This window comes from Hemibagrus wyckioides, linkage group LG21 (assembly GCF_019097595.1).
Source record: "Hemibagrus wyckioides isolate EC202008001 linkage group LG21, SWU_Hwy_1.0, whole genome shotgun sequence".
In the NCBI taxonomy this organism is placed as follows: Eukaryota; Metazoa; Chordata; class Actinopteri; order Siluriformes; family Bagridae; genus Hemibagrus; species Hemibagrus wyckioides.
The window spans coordinates 19,359,841-19,380,415 of NC_080730.1; the positions used below are offsets into that span (position 1 = coordinate 19,359,841).

The 20,575-nt window shown below is 45.2% G+C and overlaps 1 protein-coding gene across 2 annotated transcripts in view; it reads left to right on the plus strand.

Moving 5' to 3' along the window:
- The first annotated feature begins 452 nt into the window (after window positions 1-452).
- The window catches only part of sema3fb (sema domain, immunoglobulin domain (Ig), short basic domain, secreted, (semaphorin) 3Fb), a 55,000-nt gene continuing 34,877 nt past the window's right edge, over window positions 453-20,575 (plus strand). The window contains exons 1-2 of one of the 2 annotated variants that reach the window (XM_058373597.1): window positions 453-729; window positions 4,073-4,224. In XM_058373597.1, the coding sequence (XP_058229580.1) occupies window positions 4,110-4,224 (115 nt within the window). In that variant the 5' untranslated portion in view covers window positions 453-729; window positions 4,073-4,109. The remainder of the gene's footprint in view (window positions 730-4,072; window positions 4,225-20,575) is intronic. The other variant, XM_058373598.1, reaches the window with a different exon arrangement.

Genomic DNA, 20,575 nt, shown 5'->3' on the forward strand with positions numbered 1-20,575 from the left:
GATTTTATTATTATGTAATTAAATTAAATTTTAAAACTTTCAGTGTTTCTGTACTAACAGCAAAATGAATACCGACTTATTTTATTTTTATTTTATTTTATCCCGTTGTGTTTATTGTATTTATGCCTTTTTCTTATTTGAAGAAAAGTTTTGTGTTCTCTCTCTCCCGCTCTCTCTCTCTTTCTCTCTGTCTCTCTCTTTCTCTCTGTCTCTCTCTGTCTGTCTCTCCCCATCCCCCCCCCGACCCCCGACCCCGAAATATCACGGCACGCGCTGGTATCGTTACATTTCCATCAGATGTATGTGTGTGCACGTGAGTGAACTTTGTTTCAGTAATCACTCTCAGCAGCCCTCCCACCTGCGCTCCGGATGGAGTGGGCGTGGTGTAATCACGAAACCCCGCCCCGTGGGCGTGATACATGCAAATCCGGAGACGGCATCCACCTGCCGAGGCGCTTCCTGCAGCAGTCAGAGACAGGCGAGACTCCGGAGAGACCCAGCGCGCGCTCTCCTCCTCACTCTGCCCGGGATCTGGATCAACCTGCTCCTCACGAGCTTTCCTTTACTGCCCCGTGTGTCGGGAACATCAGGACTATAAACACGGACACACACACACACACACACCGCGCTGTGGATTTGTGCGCCCGGACCGGCGTGGAGTTTTTGGTCTTTATAATTAATTTTTCCTTTCCTAAAAGGAGTGAGGATTTCCTCTTCAGACGCTTTCAGGTAAGTTCTCTCGGCGTTTCTTGGCTCTCTCAGCGCTTCCTCTGCTCTCAACAGCTTCATTTCAGAACAATTAGATTCTTTTCTTTCCTCATGTTGTTTTTAAAAAAGTGAGTTGCATATTTATTATGAAGATTTATTATTTTTTTTAAACCACGCCACATGTGCCATTTGTTACTGATTAGACTCATATTTAGAGAGAAAGTTAACTCTTTCACACAAACTCATCCTGCACTTTAAACAGAGAATAAATAGCAGTAACAAGCTCCAAGTCCCTGCGCGCGAGCTCTGCGCGTAAAGCTTAAAGGCTTCGTCTGCTTTATCTTTATATTCATCGGAAAGTTTTATTTTATTTGATATGATTTTTATCTGATGGACCAGATCATGTTTTTATTCCGCATATTTATATGTTCTGTAAATGTAATATGAAATGATACATATATGTATAATATTGCGCGCGCGCGAAAGCCGGAAACTGGATTCGGAGAGCGCTCTCAGTTTTCTGCATGTATGTATTTATGTATGCATGTTTTTTGTTCGTTTGTTTGTTTGTTTACTTGTTTGTTTGTTTTTGCCAAAGAAGCAACCAGGAACATTTTCCAGGGCAAAAAATACATAAAAATACTCCTTATGACCGCAATACAGGTTTATTTTAAGATCACAATCCTCAGTTCAGATCTAAATAACACTAAAATTATTATTAGACTCTGTTAGAGCTTTTTATTTCACATCCACTGGGTTAACATTTTGCCTCATTGCCTGTTTAGCAGTACTTCTATTTCTAGTTTTAATGCAGTTTCAATCAAATTCAGTGTGAGGTTATTTCACGAGCCTCACAAGCCACATAATGAATTAAAGTGACAAATGAATTGGGTTTAAAATGACAGCAGAAATGACTGATTATAAAAGTAAACTCTTCTGGAAACAGATTTTAAAATCAGAACTGAAATAAAATGATAAACCCGGAGCGTATCTGTTCCCTGAAGCTCTCTGTGAGGAACAGGGTCATGATCAGCAGCACTGAATCCTCTCATACTCTCACATTTATGTTTTGGGGTTTTTTTCTGGTGCACATGGCAACCTGGTGTGTTTAGTGCAGTCAGGATTAGTGGAGGTTGTAAGTGCTGGTGTGTGATTGAGTTTAAAACCTGACACTCACTCATCACCCAGCCAGTCCGCGAGCTTTAACATCCTCGCTGTGGATCTTCACAGCCGGCTTTGCCTTGCGAGCTCTTCTGAACAATCTATAACACTTTATAAAGGTCTGTAACAACCTACAAAAGTCTGTAACCATCTATGAGCATGCATAACCTGTATATAAATCTGTAAACAGTTCATAGTTACCTCTAACAGTCTAGGACACTGTCTCTGTACAGCAGACAAGAACTAAATCTGTAGAAGTCTCTATAAAACTCTGACAGCCTATAACAGGTTGTAATTGTCTACGACAATGTCTAACAGTCTGTAACTGCTTATAGCACTCTATAGCTAAATCTGTAGAAGTCTAGAAGTGTCTATAAAAGTCTGTAACAGTATGTAATTGTCTAGGGCTCTGTAACTGTCTGTAACATGCTGTAACAATCGAGATCAGTTTATAGTTCCAAAGGTAGTAGTGTCTATTACTGTCTATAACCGTCTATAACTGTTTATAACTGTCTATAGCTAAATCTGTAGTAGTCTGTAAGCATCTATATCAATCTGTATAACAGGCAACTGCATGCTATAAACATCTAATAGCTCATGTCTAAACCTGACCGACTCAGGAGTTCTTTACTCTCTCTCTCTCTCTCTCTCTCTCTCTGTTGTGGTGATGGTGTATAATTGTTGTTTAGTTTTCTCTTGCTTGCATGGAGAAGGTGGTTGTGCATTGGGATAAACACGGCAACACTTAACAAATTGCCCGCAAATAGCTGAGGTTTGAACAGCTGCTTCCACTCTGCTCAAAATCTCAGACTCTCACTGTCTCAATCTCTCTCACTGTCTCTCTTACTCTCACTGTCTCACTCTCTCTCACTCTCTCTTACTCTCACTGTCTCACTCTCTCTCACTGTCTCACTCTCTCTCACTTTCACTGTCTCATTCGCTCTTACTCTCTCTCTCACTCTCTCTTACTCTCACTGTCTCACTCTCTCTCACTCTCTCTTACTCTCACTGCCTCACTCTTTCTCACTCTCTCTTACTCTCACTGTCTCACTCTCTCTCTCACCGTCTCACTCTCTCTTACTCTCACTGTCTCACTCTCTCTCACTCTCTCTTACTCTCACTGCCTCACTCTTTCTAACTCTCTCTTACTCTCACTGTCTCTCTCTCTCTCACTGTCTCACGCTCTCTTACTCTCACTGTCTCACTCTCTCCCTCACTGTCTCTCCCTCCCTCACTGTCTCGCTCTCTCTCTCTCACTGTCTCTCTCTCTCTCACTGTCTCTCTCTCTTTACCAGGACATGGTTCTGGACCAGATCTCTCTCTGTTCTACCGAAGTCGCTGGCTCTGCCGATACACAGTGGCTTTGAGGAACAGCACAGGGTTGCCTGGTCTTTGTAAGAGAAGGAAGCGCTGAGTGTGTACAGGATGTTCAGAGAGAGCTGATAAACACGTTATAATCACAGCAACAGCTCAGGGACAGGAATCTGAGGCTACAGAGGGCACAGTCACAGATACGGGGGGAAAAGACCTGGTGATGTTTCATGTGAACGTTAGCGTAGTCCTGACTTAAACCCCTCTGTAGTGTGTTCAGTCATTAAACTCCTCCTCAGTCATCTGTTTCTATCAGAGGTAATGAAAAAGTATGGAAAAGTGGATTTATTAGAAATTCTCATCTCAGGTTCTTTCTGATTGGCTCCCAGAGGTAAAAAACCTTCAGAGCGGACAAAACCCGGGACTTATTACAATACAGTGTAGAGCAGTTCCATGTAGAAAACTTTTTTTTTTTTTTGAGAAAGCAGCACATTGAGTGATTTCCAGACAAACGTGAGAAAGAAGAAAGAGCAGGGGAGATAGTGGAGGGTGGAAGAAGCTCAGAAGTCGCTCCAAAACAGTAAAGTATCTGGAGACATGTAAGGATGGTGTTCTTTTGGCCAGCTGTTCCTGCAGTTTAACGGCTGCAGTTGAGGGATGCGACAGTGTGTCTTCTGTTTCGGTTTGAAGTCTCGCTCCACATGGTCTGGATTTGTGTTGGAACCGAACGGCCTTGTGTTTAGCTCCAGTTTGATGTCCTGCATTTTCAGCAGCAGAAAGTGAACCTGTGTGTGTGTGTGTGTGTGTGTACATGTACAATTCAGGAGCATTTGCATTAATTTTACTTTTGAATGCACTTTCTTACATCTGTGTATATTTTTTCCCCCCACAGTGTTCCCGGAATCTTCTGGAGGTGAAACCGTTGCACAATGCTTTCAGACAGGTTCCGGTTGGTCCGGATTCTCCTGGTTCTGGTTGTTCTGCCGGTTCTGAGTTCAGCCAACGATGCTGCCTCCGCCCCCCGGGTCTACCTCCCTTTTAAAGGTAAGAGATCGATGTTCTTCTTCGTTCTGTTGCTTCTGACTGATGACCCTCTGATGGTCCTGGTTTGTGTTGGATGAAAATAACTTCCTGGTAGACGTTTTATGGGGATCGTGACTTTGATTTTCTCCACGTCAGACACCGGCTTTATGAGGAATGTTTGGGAATACGGTGGACGACGTCATGCCAGTGAGAGTAAGCAGATACAAATGGCACAGTTTAACAACTTGGCACGCACTTTTCCCAGAGCAGCTGCTTCTACTTGCACGCTGTGTCAGAATAATTAAAAACACAAACGAAGGGAAACCACCAACATCATCTGAATCCAGTGCTGAGATAGAACAGAAAACCTTTCCACTGTTTTTACATGGATTCAGACTCAGATATTCTACTTTCTAATGATAAACTTAAACTAATCACGCAAATGTGCTTCTGTTTGTCGTTGTTGTCATTACGCCAGTTCAGCACCACACAAACATCCATAAACCCACTCGCTCTGAAACTCTCCTCTTGATTAGCCCAGGCCGCCTCTGGGGAACTGAAGGTATTTTCTCGGCTCTGAATTGTCTAGAGCAGTGAAGCAGATCACAGAGCTCTCGGTGAGTCCATGCTGGAGCTGATCAGGCCTGTGATCAGTCTGCTCCCCGCTCCTCGCTAGCCCTTCCTCACACTCCGGGTAATTGTGTGGGCCGGAGCACTTCATTATTACACTCCTCTCGTTTTTTTTTTCAACATTAATCAAGATGGATTTAACACGCCACTGAGTGCACACAGACACGTTCGTCTCGGGTTCCTCCTGCTGGATTTACTCCGCCCTTCTCTCTCTTGCTGATCGATACACACCCGAGTCTCTGCTCTCTGAAGCAGAGAACTGAAATTGGGACTGATCGAATAAGTGTCTCAGGGAATTCGGGGCTGATCCCAGAGCGGCTCGAGCAGGTCCGCCTTTGTGACTGCATTGATGTAGCATGGACGTAACCGCTTACTTTCACATACACAGTGTTTACTCAGTTTGAATGGATCCCCGGTGTGTCCTCCGGCTCTGTACGCTTCATTAGAGAGAGGAAAATGCAGCAATCACCCTCGGGCCTGAAAGAGTAGCTTGGTCCAAAATCGACTGGACTGCAGGACGTGTAACAAAGATGCTGTGTGATTCAGATTGCAGCATTTTTGGTTGCAGCCTTTCGGGTTGCAGTATTTCTGGTTGAAACGTTTTAGGTTTTATCATTTCAGGTTGCAGCGTTTTGGGTTTCATCGTTTTTGGGTTTCATCATTTCAGGTTGCAGCATTTCTGGTTGCAGTGTTTTGGGCTTCATCATTTCAGGTTGCAGCATTTTGGGTTTTGTATAATGATTTCTGGTGTGGTGATGTCCTGTCTGTTCCTGCATTAATATATCTGCGGGATTTGGCAATATTTGACGAAGAAGCGTATTTTCGCTGGTGTCAGATCTCTATCCAGACAGCACCTGCAGCTACTTACTGCCCCCCAAAACTACTTCAAAGCCAATTAATGCAGAATTAATCACAGAAGCTTACTGCCGTTCTGATGGGCTATAATTTGTGTCTAAGTGCAGTTTAATCACAGCTGCTTATTTTACTTACTAAAATGGTAGCGTCTTGGCAAAGCCTCTGAGGTCTGACTGATTAGCTGCACCTCTGTCTCTCTGGGTCTGTTTATGAGTCTCTCCTCCTGAAAGAGGGATGTTACGGTGATATCCTCGGTCATGTAATCGGAGGTGGGCCGGGCCGAGCGGACGAGGCCGCTTCTCAATTCGATTGGCTGGCTGTGTATGGAGGTTAAGGAGGCACGACCCCTTCGCGTGAGGGACACAGAGACGCCCCACTCTGAGAGTTAATCAGGAACACCTTAATTGTTCTTTGAGCTTTGTGACTTCCTTCCCCTCGCGTTGCAGCTCGTCAAAACCCTTCCCTGGGGTGGGACAGGGTGGGGGTGGGATGGTGGGGTAACTGAGGGGGGATTTGAAGGCCCTGAGCAGGAGACCTAAATCAAAGACAGCTGCAGAGCGTACCAGCTCTCATTTAGTCTGGAATGATGGATCAGATGTCAAATCTGTGCTGAAATCTAAAAAGATACAAACATATTCTAGCTTTCGAGCTATGAAATAACACAGTAGTTTTATTACGAGAGCTCCACTTTCTAAACCATCTCTACTAGAAAACTTTTCAGATAAAAATCATACATGTTCCCAGAAAGACACACTTTAGCTTCCAGTTTTTACTTTCAGGGTTTTAATAGATTTAATACATTAATGATGTAACACATAATTGCGTTAATCGATATTCAGAGTCGATATTCAATCAAGTGCTGTTACTGTATAAGCTGGTGGACCTTCAGTGTGTGTGTGTGTGTGTGTGAAAGCCATATTAATTAAAATGTGTAGTGATTTAAAGTGATCATTACATGCAGGATCTCACACACACACGATTATATCGGTCTGTTTTCTTTCTTGGTTTTTTTCCCTCTTGCTTTTATTTTGCATTGTTGATTATTGATGTAAACTATGTTCGGATTTAAGCTGGAAATTCATTCCTTGTATACTGTAAGAAAGATTCAGCGTAATGTCCTGAAATGTGTGAGTTCAAAGCTCAGAGTCAGCGTCCAGCATTTCCTTTAAGAGCTTTTCTAAATATCTGGAGGCTACGTAAAATCTGGGCTACGTAACAGATTTGTACAAATCAACAACCTTGTAACTGATCCGCAGTCAGTTTGTAGAGCAGATGTAAGGTGAGGAAGCGTGGAGAATCCATTACGGCTTTCAGAAGTGGATCAGGACCTACACATGTACACTCGCACAGCATACACACAGATACACTCGCACAGCGTACACACTCACGATCACACTGCGTACACACAGATACACTCGCACAGCGTACACACTCACGATCACACTGCGTACACACATACACTCGCACAGCGTACACACTCACGATCACACTGCGTACACACAGATACACTCGCACAGCGTACACACAGATACACTCGCACAGCGTACACACTCACGATCACACTGCGTACACACAGATACACTTGCACAGCGTACACACAGATACACTCGCACAGCGTACACACTCACGATCACACTGCGTACACACAGATACACTCGCACAGCGTACACACTCACAATCACACTGCGTACACACAGATACACTCGCACAGCATACACACAGATACACTCGCACAGTGTACACACAGATACACTCGCACAGCGTACACACTCACGATCACACTGCGTACACACAGATACACTCGCACAGCATACACACAGATACACTCGCACAGCGTACACACTCACAATCACACTGCGTACACACAGATACACTCGCACAGCATACACACAGATACACTCGCACAGTGTACACACAGATACACTCGCACAGCGTACACACTCACGATCACACTGCGTACACACATACACTCGCACAGCGTACACACTCACGATCACACTGCGTACACACAGATACACTCGCACAGCGTACACACTCACGATCACACTGCGTACACACATACACTCGCACAGCGTACACACAGATACACTCGCACAGCGTACACACTCACGATCACACTGCGTACACACAGATACACTTGCACAGCGTACACACAGATACACTCGCACAGCGTACACACTCACGATCACACTGCGTACACACAGATACACTCGCACAGCATACACACAGATACACTCGCACAGCGTACACACTCACGATCACACTGCGTACACACAGATACACTTGCACAGCGTACACACAGATACACTCGCACAGCGTACACACTCACAATCACACTGCGTACACACAGATACACTCGCACAGCATACACACAGATACACTCGCACAGTGTACACACAGATACACTCGCACAGCGTACACACAGATACACTCGCACAGCGTACACACTCACGATCACACTGCGTACACACAGATACACTCGCACAGCGTACACACAGATACACTCGCACAGCGTACACACTCACGATCACACTGCGTACACACAGATACACTCGCACAGCGTACACACAGATACACTCGCACAGCGTACACACTCACGATCACACTGCGTACACACAGATACACTCGCACAGCATACACACAGATACACTCGCACAGCGTACACACTCACGATCACACTGCGTACACACAGATACACTCGCACAGCATACACACAGATACACTCGCACAGCGTACACACTCACGATCACACTGCGTACACACAGATACACTCGCACAGCGTACACACAGATACACTCGCACAGCGTACACACTCACGATCACACTGCGTACACACAGATACACTCGCACAGCGTACACACAGATACACTCGCACAGCGTACACACTCATGATCACACTGCGTACACACAGATACACTCGCACAGCGTACACACTCACGATCACACTGTGTACACACAGATACACTCGCACAGCGTACACACTCACGATCACACTGCGTACACACAGATACACTCGCACAGCGTACACACTCACGATCACACTGCGTACACACATACACTCGCACAGCGTACACACTCACGATCACACTGCGTACACACAGATACACTCGCACAGCGTACACACTCATGATCACACTGCGTACACACAGATACACTCGCACAGCATACACACAGATACACTCGCACAGCGTACACACTCACGATCACACTGCGTACACACAGATACACTCGCACAGCGTACACACTCACGATCACACTGCGTACACACAGATACACTCGCACAGCATACACACAGATACACTCGCACAGCATACACACAGATACACTCGCACAGCGTACACACAGATACACTCGCACAGCGTACACACAGATACACTCGCACAGCGTACACACAGATACACTCGCACAGCGTACACACTCATGATCACACTGCGTACACACAGATACACTTGCACAGCATACACACAGATACACTCGCACAGCGTACACACAGATACACTCGCACAGTGTACACACTCACGATCACACTGCGTACACACAGATACACTCGCACAGCATACACACAGATACACTCGCACAGCGTACACACAGATACACTCGCACAGCGTACACACAGATACACTCGCACAGCGTACACACAGATACACTCGCACAGCGTACACACAGATACACTCGCACAGCGTACACACAGATACACTCGCACAGCGTACACACAGATACACTCGCACAGCATACACACAGATACACTCGCACAGTGTACACACTCACGATCACACTGCGTACACACAGATACACTCGCACAGTGTACACACAGATACACTCGCACAGTGTACACACAGATACACTCGCACAGCGTACACACAGATACACTCGCACAGCGTACACACAGATGCACTCGCACAGCGTACACACAGATACACTCGCACAGCGTACACACAGATACACTCGCACAGTGTACACACAGATACACTCGCACAGCGTACACACTCACGATCACACTGCGTACACACAGATACACTCGCACAGCGTACACACAGATACACTCGCACAGCGTACACACAGATACACTCGCACAGCGTACACACTCATGATCACACTGCGTACACACAGATACACTCGCACAGCATACACACAGATACACTCGCACAGCGTACACACAGATACACTCGCACAGCGTACACACTCACGATCACACAGCGTACACACAGATACACTCGCACAGCATACACACAGATACACTCGCACAGCGTACACACAGATACACTCGCACAGTGTACACACTCACGATCACACTGCGTACACACAGATACACTCGCACAGCGTACACACAGATACACTCGCACAGCGTACACACAGATACACTCGCACAGCGTACACACTCATGATCGCACAGCGTACACACAGATACACTCGCACAGCGTACACACTCACGATCACACTGCGTACACACAGATACACTCGCACAGCATACACACTCATGATCACACCGCGTACACACACATACACTCGCACAGCGTACACACTCAGGATCACACTGCGTACACACAGATACACTCGCACAGCGTACACACTCATGATCACATTGCGTACACACAGATACACTCGCACAGCGTACACACTCACAATCACACTGCGTACACACAGATACACTCGCACAGCATACACACTCATGATCACACCGCGTACACACACATACACTCGCACAGCGTACACACTCAGGATCACACTGCGTACACACAGATACACTCGCACAGCGTACACACTCAGGATCACACTGCGTACACACAGATACACTCGCACAGCGTACACACTCATGATCACACTGCGTACACACAGATACACTCGCACAGCGTACACACTCACAATCACACTGCGTACACACAGATACACACACGTACACACAGAGACACACACACTCACACAGCGTACACACAGACATACACTCACACAGCATACACACACATAAACTAGCACAGTGTATACAAGTATGTACACTCACTAACACAATTACACTCGCACAGCTAGCGGTGAGGCCAGTCTCCAGCTAGCCTCTGGGGGTCTCTGACCCTTTCCCCTCATGTTTAGACGGAGCTAATCATTAAATCCGGCTTCTTGCGCTGATCTGAGACTCACTTTGGGAGTGTTCTCTTGTAAAGCTTTAGGTTTTGATCCTGGATCTGTGTCAGAAGGAAGGAAGTAAGCGTGGAGGTTTACGGTTTGAACCTGGAGGGGAGCGGAGACTCACCGAGCACAAAGTCACATACGGTTAGGACACGACACATGTGAGCAGCGCGACCTCCGAGCTCCGGCTCTGTTCATAATGTTTAAATAAACTGAAAGTCAACCCGCTTCTTTATTCTCTTCAGACTATTAAACACATGGGGAGTCAAAAAATACCCACTGTTTACTCTTTACCCAAATGAAGTGCACTCTGGGAGTGAGAAAACATTTTCCTCTCAAATGTGTTGCATAAATCATGTAAAAGTCCCAAAGCCTGAATAGGTGAACCATTAAAAAATAAAAATAACAAAGTGAATTGTGTTGAATTAATGAAGAAAAGTATGAGAAGGTTTGACAGCTGATCATCAGCCTCACTCGGTTCTCAGGCTGCCTCAGGGGGGAAAAACCTTTCTGCAGTAACAATAGATTCCCCTCTGTCCTGCAGATTACAGCTTTTCATCCTGCGGCTTGTAATGCTGATTAAAACAGAAGGAGGTTGAAAGAAAAAGGAGTGTTTTATTGGATTGTTAGTCAACGCTAGAGCCTGTTTCCTAGGAGCAGCTCTGTGGCCATGTGTTTAATCTGCTGCAATCGTTCTCGCCGTGTTAATCCATGGTGATCATCTTAATCTGTTCAAAAGCCCAAAACCCCAGTTTGGAATTTTATGAGGGATAATAAAAAAAAGGTCAGGCTGATTTTCCGAGCAACACTGAAAGGGAATGTTTGACCTTCAGGATCCGAATGTGAAACTTTCAAAAATTGCAGATTTCAGATTATCAGCAGAGATATGCATGATTCCTGGAACCCTGGAGAAAGTAAAATTCCAATATCGAATAATCCAATCATTTTCCTGGCCTCATGTTAGCCAGAGCTCAATTTGAGGAAATCTTCCATCTCAAATCTTGGATGTTCTCCACCTTCACTAATCACGTCGAGTATAAGCATTGAGATGCCTTCAGGCTGTGATTAGCCGATTTGGTCTGATCGACCAGCTGACCCTTAATCTTAGCCTCGTCTTAAAAGTGTTCTGTATTAAAGTTATGCTAATTAGAGCTACGCTAACTACAGCCTGTTCTGAGAAAGGTGTGATGGTCCACTGAGCTCACCCTGAGGGTCTGAGGCTCTGGTTCGAGGGTTTGAGTGTGTGTGTGTGTGTACTTAATAAGTAAACAGATTCAGATCATTTAGCTCTGAACTTGTAATATGCTCCATTTTATCAGTCACTTCTGTTTGTTGTTTATTGTGTAATTAATGATATCACAGCAACAAAAACTAAGACAAAGCAATGTGCTGCAACAAACGCTAGTTAATGTAAAGGAAGTGAGTGATTTGAGCTGTCTAGGTGCTGGGTGATGAGACCGGAAAGCTGTAAAGATTAGAGATGGAGGGCTGGAGATGTGGATCAATAGCAACGTGGCATGAGGACATCACAGTGGCTAATACCAGGCTGTAGAGCTCTGTTCTGTCCTGCTACACAACATAAAATGAGGTGCAGTAGAAGAATTGTTTGTTTTTGTCCTTTATGAGCTGCAAACATATTCATTGAAAAGATCATCTGTGTCGTTTTTTAACACGTCACTGGTTCTCAGCCCTGATCTGTGAAAGAACAGTAACATGTGAATATAAGACGCTGAACACACTGAGCTCTGCCTCACGCCTGCTCCTTACGACCTCTTCACACTGCTGCTTGGTCTCCTAAAGGACCTCCTTCAAACCTGCAGAAGCTGAGAACAATCTGAAAGTGAGCTGCTCTTTAAATCATATTACAGAAGTGTAACACTGATTAAAAAGTCACTGCAGGCTGGTTAGTGATTAAGACATTAGCTGGCTCGTGATCCTGAGCTTAGGTTACTTGGATACCTGGTGTTTCCTCCAGTTCCTCCGGTTTCCTCCCACTTCCAAAACATCTTGGGAACTGGATCACTTACATTAAACTGCCTGTGGGTGTGAATGAGTGTGTGTGTGTATGTGTGTGTGATGGACTGGTTTCCCTGCCCAGTGTTCCTGGGATATATAGATCCCAGTGAAGATGAAAGAACTGGTTTTGACAAATCCTTAGGAGATGACTGAATGGATCCTCAGCCCTTTGAGCACAACTGATCCCTGATTCCATATTCCCACCCTGACAGTAGGGATGAATACTCAGCATTAGCACAAATTGGAAGCTGGATTTTTCCATGCAGGGGTCAGGAAGCCCCTCAAAGGGTTAAGAGTTAGTGCAGTGGACTGACAGAAACCTGGAAGAGGACCGGAGTGGCTGGTTTTGTATGCAAGGAGCTGACTGAATGGATTTGGAGAGAGATACAGACAGAGCCAGAGAAACTTGGATCCACTCTTTTACCTGTCTCACACTTGCTGTCCTACTGTACGTCTCAATATTACACTTACGGTCATGTTGAAGCCATTACGGGTCATCCAGCACAAAGAGTTCAGTGTGTGTCCTGAGCAGGAGGATACATTAACACACCGAGGGAGCAGATCAGTCTCCTGCTTGAATGACCCGGTTTGATGTGAGGCAGCGGCTCTGTCGGGGAACGGATCCCGTTACAGGGCTTCGGGGCCGCTGTGAAAGCGGCCAGTCTGAGCGCCTGTCCTCAGTTGGGACGGCCCATGGGTCTTCTCCGGCTAGGGGGAAATCCAAGGAGATATTTGGGCCATGATGATGCTAATGTGGCTGACTGTGGGTGGATGCTAATGTAGCAGGCCATGAAAGCACTCTCTACTCTCATTGTTAGCAGGTTTTGGCTCTTTGTGTCCCCGGAGCGCCGGGGTTCTGAGTAGGAAGCGTGGTATTGATATGCGATTAGTGGTTGCTCACAAATCTCCTTTCTGAGACCGAGCTCATCTGGTCAACTGGTTTCTCTTATCCCACAGCAACCTGCCAACTAATGATGATGATTAATTACAGAACAACACCTCACATTTTAATGGCACAGAATGCAGGAAACTAGTTATCTAGTTAACTAGTTATCCTGTTATCGCTGTTATAAAGTGTTGACACTGGAGACTCCTTCCCTGAATATGTCTCTGTATCAAGGACTACAGACTTTTTTGTGGTTAATTCATAATTTCTCACATATGTTGTGAAAGGGATAGGTTTGTAATACAAACTGCGAGCAAAAAAATTTATAGAGTAGGAAGTATGTGGGGTTGTGTGTGTGTGTGTGTGTGTGTGTGTGTGTGTGTGCGTGTGTGTGCATGTGTGTGTAGGATGTGGTTTTGGGGGAATGGATTATCCATGACTCAGTCTAGCTTCTGGTTTTCCTTTTTGCTAATAACCTACACACACTTTTATTCACTCAGCCAGTCATGAGGCATTTTGTTAGATGGCAGGATTCCAATTCTGACTAGTATAGAGGGTGTGTGTGTGTTTCGGATTAGGGTTTAGCACTAGCATGCCCCGCTCACCACCAGATTGGATGGAATGCCTCATTATCCCGTCAACATGTCTGACTCACCTCCAAACCCAAATCCACGTTGGAGCGAATGTTCCTCAGAACATGGACCTCAGATATGGGATATGATGAACATCTCCTTCCAGATTTATTCCTCTTTGCTGTTAGAACATTCCAATAGATGTTGGATTGTGGATGTGGGGATTAGTGATCTTTCAGCTGTTGGAACATTTGTGAGATCAGACTCTGATGTTGGGATGTTGAGGAGACTCCAGTTTCAGTTCATCCCAAAGGTGTTCAGTGGGGTTGAGTCCGAGTCAGGGCTCTGTGCAGGACACTCCAGTTCTTCCACTTTCTCCAACCTTTTTTCAACCTTCACTTAGAGATTGTAATGATGAGCAGAAGAACCCCAGTGGAACATGATGGAATGTGAAGTAAGTTCATCACTGAACAGAGGTTTGAGGAGCGAGAGCAGTGTCCTTATTCTGCAGTGCCTGAGACAAGAGTGCAGGTCTGAGGTTCACATGTGAGGATCACACACTGTCATGTGTTAAGTAGGTTCTCAGCGGGACACGGGCATTTTTCAGAAAGAGGAATCAGCGCCGCATTGAGTGAACGCATCCAAGCTTGAAGATCTTGATGGAGCTGAAGGCACTTGGGTGGCCTGTGTTTGTCATTGGTAAGTGTGTGTGTGTGTGTGTGTGTGTGTGTGTGTGTGGAGAACCAGATGGGGAGTTCTGTCAGGATTTATGAAGCGTTGTACATATCTGCATCCGGATGCTACAAGAAGGATGTTATGGTGAACACCTGGCTAAAATAAACTTCACTATCACATGCATTCTTTCCCTTTTCATTCCTTTCCTTTACCTTTATTTGTGACGTACTTTAGATGTTCCCAAGGCAGAAACTGGAGGTGTTTTGAGATGATTCTTCTAGAGTGGAGGTGCTTGAGATGATCCTGAACCACTGGAGGTGCTTGAGATGATCCTCTTCTACTGGAGGTGTTTGAGATTATCCTCTTCCACTGGAGGTGTTTGAGATGATCCTCCTCCACTGGAAGTGTTTGAGATGATCCTCTTTCACTGGAGATGTTTGAGATGATCCTCCTTCACTGGAGGTGTTTGAGATGAACCTCTTTCACTGGAGATGTTTGAGATGAACCTCTTTCACTGGAGATGTTTGAGATGATCCTCCTTCACTAGAGATGCTTGGGATGATCCCCCTTCACTGGAGGTGTTTGAGATGAACCTCTTTTTCAGGAGATGTTTGAGATGATCCTCCTTTTCCGGAGGTGATTGAGATGATCCTCCTCCACTGAATTTGTGTGAGATAATCTTTCTCCACCACCATCCCCCTTTTTCTCAACCTCTGGAGGAAAAGCAGCAGATCCGAACGCCTGGTCGGGATTCGGGTTCCACGGTCCATCAGGATCTGGTGGTGGTGAATGAGACGGAAATGGGTTCTCCCTGCAGGCGTCCATCACTTACAGATTTCACCCCGTGGAGCCACACTGGACCATCTGCTTTCTGCGTTAGAGCTCGCTGCTGAAGAACACCTCATTAATCACATGCATGGTGCTCGCGCTCTTCCTCCTTCTCTATTTCCCACTCTTCAGTGATTATTAAAACAAGAGGCATGCTTTAATATTCCTCTCCATGCCAATTCCCTGATTCCTTAGCTCATATTGGAGTCAGGTAGGGGGCGGGTCTTAAATTTTAAAGGCAGGGCTTAAATGCTGGAGGCAGATGGTTATATAGTTTAGGGAACATTGTGTAGGTTTCCTTCATCCTTCAGCTGTAATTTGCTTTGGATTAAAAGATGAAATCTAATGCAACGTCCTGCTGCTGCTGAATCAACAAGTGTGTAATGGGGGGGGGGATTCTCCTGTGGAGGTTCTTCATGGCGATTTGAGGATGAATTAATCACTGACCCCGACATTATTTCCATCTCTGTAAACATCCAGCGGCTCTGCTGCTCACGGGACTGTTGTTATAGCTGGGTGTTATTATGGGGATAAGTACACGTGAAAAGAACACGTTTTATGTTCTTGGTGAAAAAAATCCGTCATCTGAGATAATTAAGGTGCAATTTCCAGTTTTTAACAAAATGGCAGACATTTGTAAGGAAATGACACACTTTTGTGAGGGTCCAGGGAAAAGAGCTTTCAGATTTGAAGTTAATTCTGTATCTGAAGAATAATATCCGATCACGTCGGTGGTCTCCGGAGTGCCAAAGTCCTGAGAACGTCCACAAAATACGTGGGTGAAGATTTTCCCCCGAGGTTACAGAGAGGTCGTGACCTCTGAGGGAAGGGGTCAAGAGTGGGCACGCCTCTCCACCTACCGGGCATCACGTCCAATCAGGTGTCCATCATTCAGACTGGAATTTCACTGCGAGCTCGAACAGATGGAATTCGGTTCCTCTTGGGTTCCTCTGGAGTGTGTGTGTGTTTTGCGGCGAGTAATGCACTGCGTTTCAGGTCACTGCTTGGGGAAATCGTTGTTCCACACGATGTTTATCCGCTAGCATGTTAACAGTTTCCTGCATCACACCATTGCAGTGTGTTGCATCATGGACTCGGGGTGGATTTGGGGCAGGAAGTGTTTTTTTCCTCAATTGCTTCCAAAAAACGTCTGAAACGCTCCTACAGTTTGGAGAATTAATATTATTATTTTTCTCTATCATTATTATATTAATTACATTTTTGGCAATTTGCCAACAACTTGACAGTTCTAATAAATACAAAAATGACACCTGGTACTTTTTATCCGTTTATAGATACCTTAAGTGCTGGAATGTTTAATATAAACCGGCGCTAATGCTGAGTTCTAGAGACTGATTCGATCAACCAATCAGATTAGAGATTTCTGATCCCCGAACTGGTGTGTAGTTGTGAAACTAAGACTCTTTTTTTCCCTTGTCAATGGCATGGACATTCTATCTATTCTTTCTGTTCCTTTTCTCATCCCCTCTCATCTCATCCCTCCGGCTGTCTGCGTTTGAAGTGGTCAGTGGTCAGTGATGTGGAGAGCTGAAGGCGGAGTGTATGCTGGAGTGGAGCTGGACTCGGCTCCTCACTGCCTCTTTCATGCCTTTATTCAGCGCTGATGCTCATTCAGCTGTTAGTTGAGTGGGTGGTGATTGTTAAGGGGCTCTCACAGAGACCATGCCAGTCCTCCTGCCCACTCCTCACTCCCCTGCCTCGCCCCCCGCCTCCACCCCTCAGGGGGGTGGCCTCCTACTCCGTGCATCCTTTTAAGTGTGCTCTGAGGCGGGAGGAGGAAGAGCCAGAGCTCATACTGCTTTACTCTTTTGTTTTAGTTGACGACGTTGTTGTTGTTGGAGTTGGTGTCACTTGTGAAGAGAGTGTGTAGGTCGATTCTCATTCATTCATTCATTCATTCTCTCTCTCTCTCTCTCTCTCTCTCTCTCTCTCACAAACACTCTCTCACACACACACACACACACCAGCCTCCCATTCATTAAAGTTCATTCTCATTCCTCTGGGGGCGTTAAAGTTTTCTCATTCATTGAAGCTTCAGCATCCTGTAGAGCTCAGCAGGAGACACATCCTTGTATGTAAATAAACACACACACACACACACACACACACACACACACAGAGATATCACATAATACACATAAGGCACACCCACGCCCTCGGGTTAATTTCCATCTTCCATCCAGCAACACAACAACAACAAAGGACATCAGGTTTTTAGGATCCTGAAGAGAAATAGATAGAAATAAAAAGTTATGTTCATTTTGTTCAAATGAACCTTTGGCTCTGGTGTGTGAGTGTGTGTGTGTGTGTGAGAGAGAGGGAGAGAGAGAGGGAGAAGGTTATATGGGTTTACACCAGGTGTAATCGCTGAGTCAAATAAACTTTCATAAATACAACAGAAAACAACACGGTACTATAGTACACATAGGGGTGGGTGTGTGTGTGTGTAAAAGGAGTCTTCCTACTCATACCATCCCATATAGAAACACACACACACAAACACACAGAGTGGAGTTAATTACCTGGGTAGTGAATCGGTCCCCATAAAGCAGGTTGTGGTCTTATATATTTTACAAGACAGTTTGTGTTTGTTTAGGAATTACAGCATTGTATTTATTTGCATTTTAGGCCACCGTGTGATTTTAACACAAGCTTTTGAAATCTCCCAGCTCCTGAAACTGCAGCTCCCTCACAGGGATGTTTATCAAATCCATCGTTCAGCCTTTATTACTTTATACAGTGGAACCATTTCCTCATTTGAGACGCTTAAAACTGGCTGTCAGTCCTCGTGGAGATCCTGGCTGTGCCCCCGAGCACTTTGGCGCTGTGTTTGGAGTGGAGTCGGGGGATTGTGTAAGCGATGAAGTGATGCTGCTCCAAACACACTAAATTTTACAACGCAGTTGGCGCAGAGACAGAGAGAGAGAGTCATTTCAGTCAGTCATTGCTAATCAGGACTGAGCTGTGAGGTAATGTGTGTGTGTGTGTGTGAGAGAGTGTGAGCACTGTGTGGATTTGCGGTTTGAAGTTTCACTCGCCGCTCACAAAGCCCGCTCTTTAACGATGTAAGACAAACCGCACGTTTCACCAACGGCTGGCGCAGTCCGGCGTCGGTCTCAGCACTACATGTAAATCAGAGGAGAATCCTCCAGTGGACACCTGATACACATCACACAGAGTTCCTCAACAGTTCCTGCACTGCTTCAACACTTATTTCAGAGGTTCTATACTGCTGCATGGTTCCGTTGTCCCAGAGAAAAGGACTGCAGCGTGCTTCTTGCTAGAAGATTTAGCGTGAACTGTAGAGATGGAGAGAAGTTAGAGCAGTGGTGTGGGACGTGACGACAACATTACAGCAGCCATTAGAAGCTTTTTATTCATTCAAGAGCAAACATACTTTTTATCCATTTATTGTTACATTTAACGTACAACCTTGTGTTTACCTGCGATCTCGGCGTTAAACCTCGTCGCTAAGATCTTGAAATTGCTCAGTTCTTGAAATGGATTTGTTTGTAATAATTTTTTTCTGCCAAATGAGTATAAAATGAGTATAAAAATTCTAAAAACAGATCATCCCCAGAGTGCCATCTCCAGCCTGGTTTATTCTTCTGGGCTCAAAAATCCAGCACGGTTCTGAGTAACTGCAGTAACCGGTGGAATCTGGGCTCCATGATTTATGACATTTTATTAAAAATTCACTCACACGTTGGCCAAATCCAGCACCTCCCTTCCGCCTCGGCCACGTTTCCATCACCAGCGAGCGCTTGGAGTGTGTGAAAATGATCGAACCCACCAGGGGTCTGTGTAGATTATACGCTGAAATACTAAGGAGCTCTGTGATCGAGGTGGAGTATTTAAGCTGATGTTTTGTCCAGAAAATGTTTCATCTTCCTGTGAGAGTCGTACCTTCTCCTCACTGTGAGTGTGCAGAGGCATACACGTGACTCCAGTGTCTGATATTCCGCGTCTCAGTCTCCGGTCTCTGAAAGCCGAGCCATGTGTGAGCTCTGGGTGCGAATCTGGCGGCACAGCTGGATCTGCTCGAGCCAAACACTGCTGGATCTGCAGCACACTACAGCTTGTTTATTAGTCTGAGCTTATTATAACAAACAAATCTTGTACAGGATTTAGATAATTTCTCCAGGATTGTATAAAATATGAATATATCCATGACACAGTTAAAAATGGACTCCTGAATCACCAAAGGTGAGAAAAATGTAACTAAAAAAAGTATATGAAATATACCGGATGTGATTCCAAAATGACTTATTTTTAGAAGTTGTTTATATTTATTTATTTATTTATTTATTTATTTATTTATTTATTAAATATACATTTTCCTTATATCCCTTTCATCCTTTAAAAGTATTTTAAGATACATTTCCTGTTATACTGACATCACTATGACCCTGTGTGTGTGTGTGTGTGTGTGTGTGTGTGTGTGTGTGTGTGTGAGAGAGAGAGAGAGGGAGAGAGAGAGAGAGAGCTCATCTTACTCCAGGATAAAGTTCCTCACTAATCCTGCTTAATGAAACTCATTGCTCTGTAATCCACCAAACAATACACTGACAACTCAAATGCTACACACACACACACACACACACACACACACACAAAAACTGCCTTCCAATGTGTTCCTGCAGAGGTTTCTGTAGCTGTGTGTGTGTGTGTGTAGTTGTCCTATTTGCTCACACACTCGGGGTTAATCCGTCCTGTGACTACAGTCAGTGTGTTTTGGCAGCTTGTCTCCTGCTCCTCACCTGTGGCT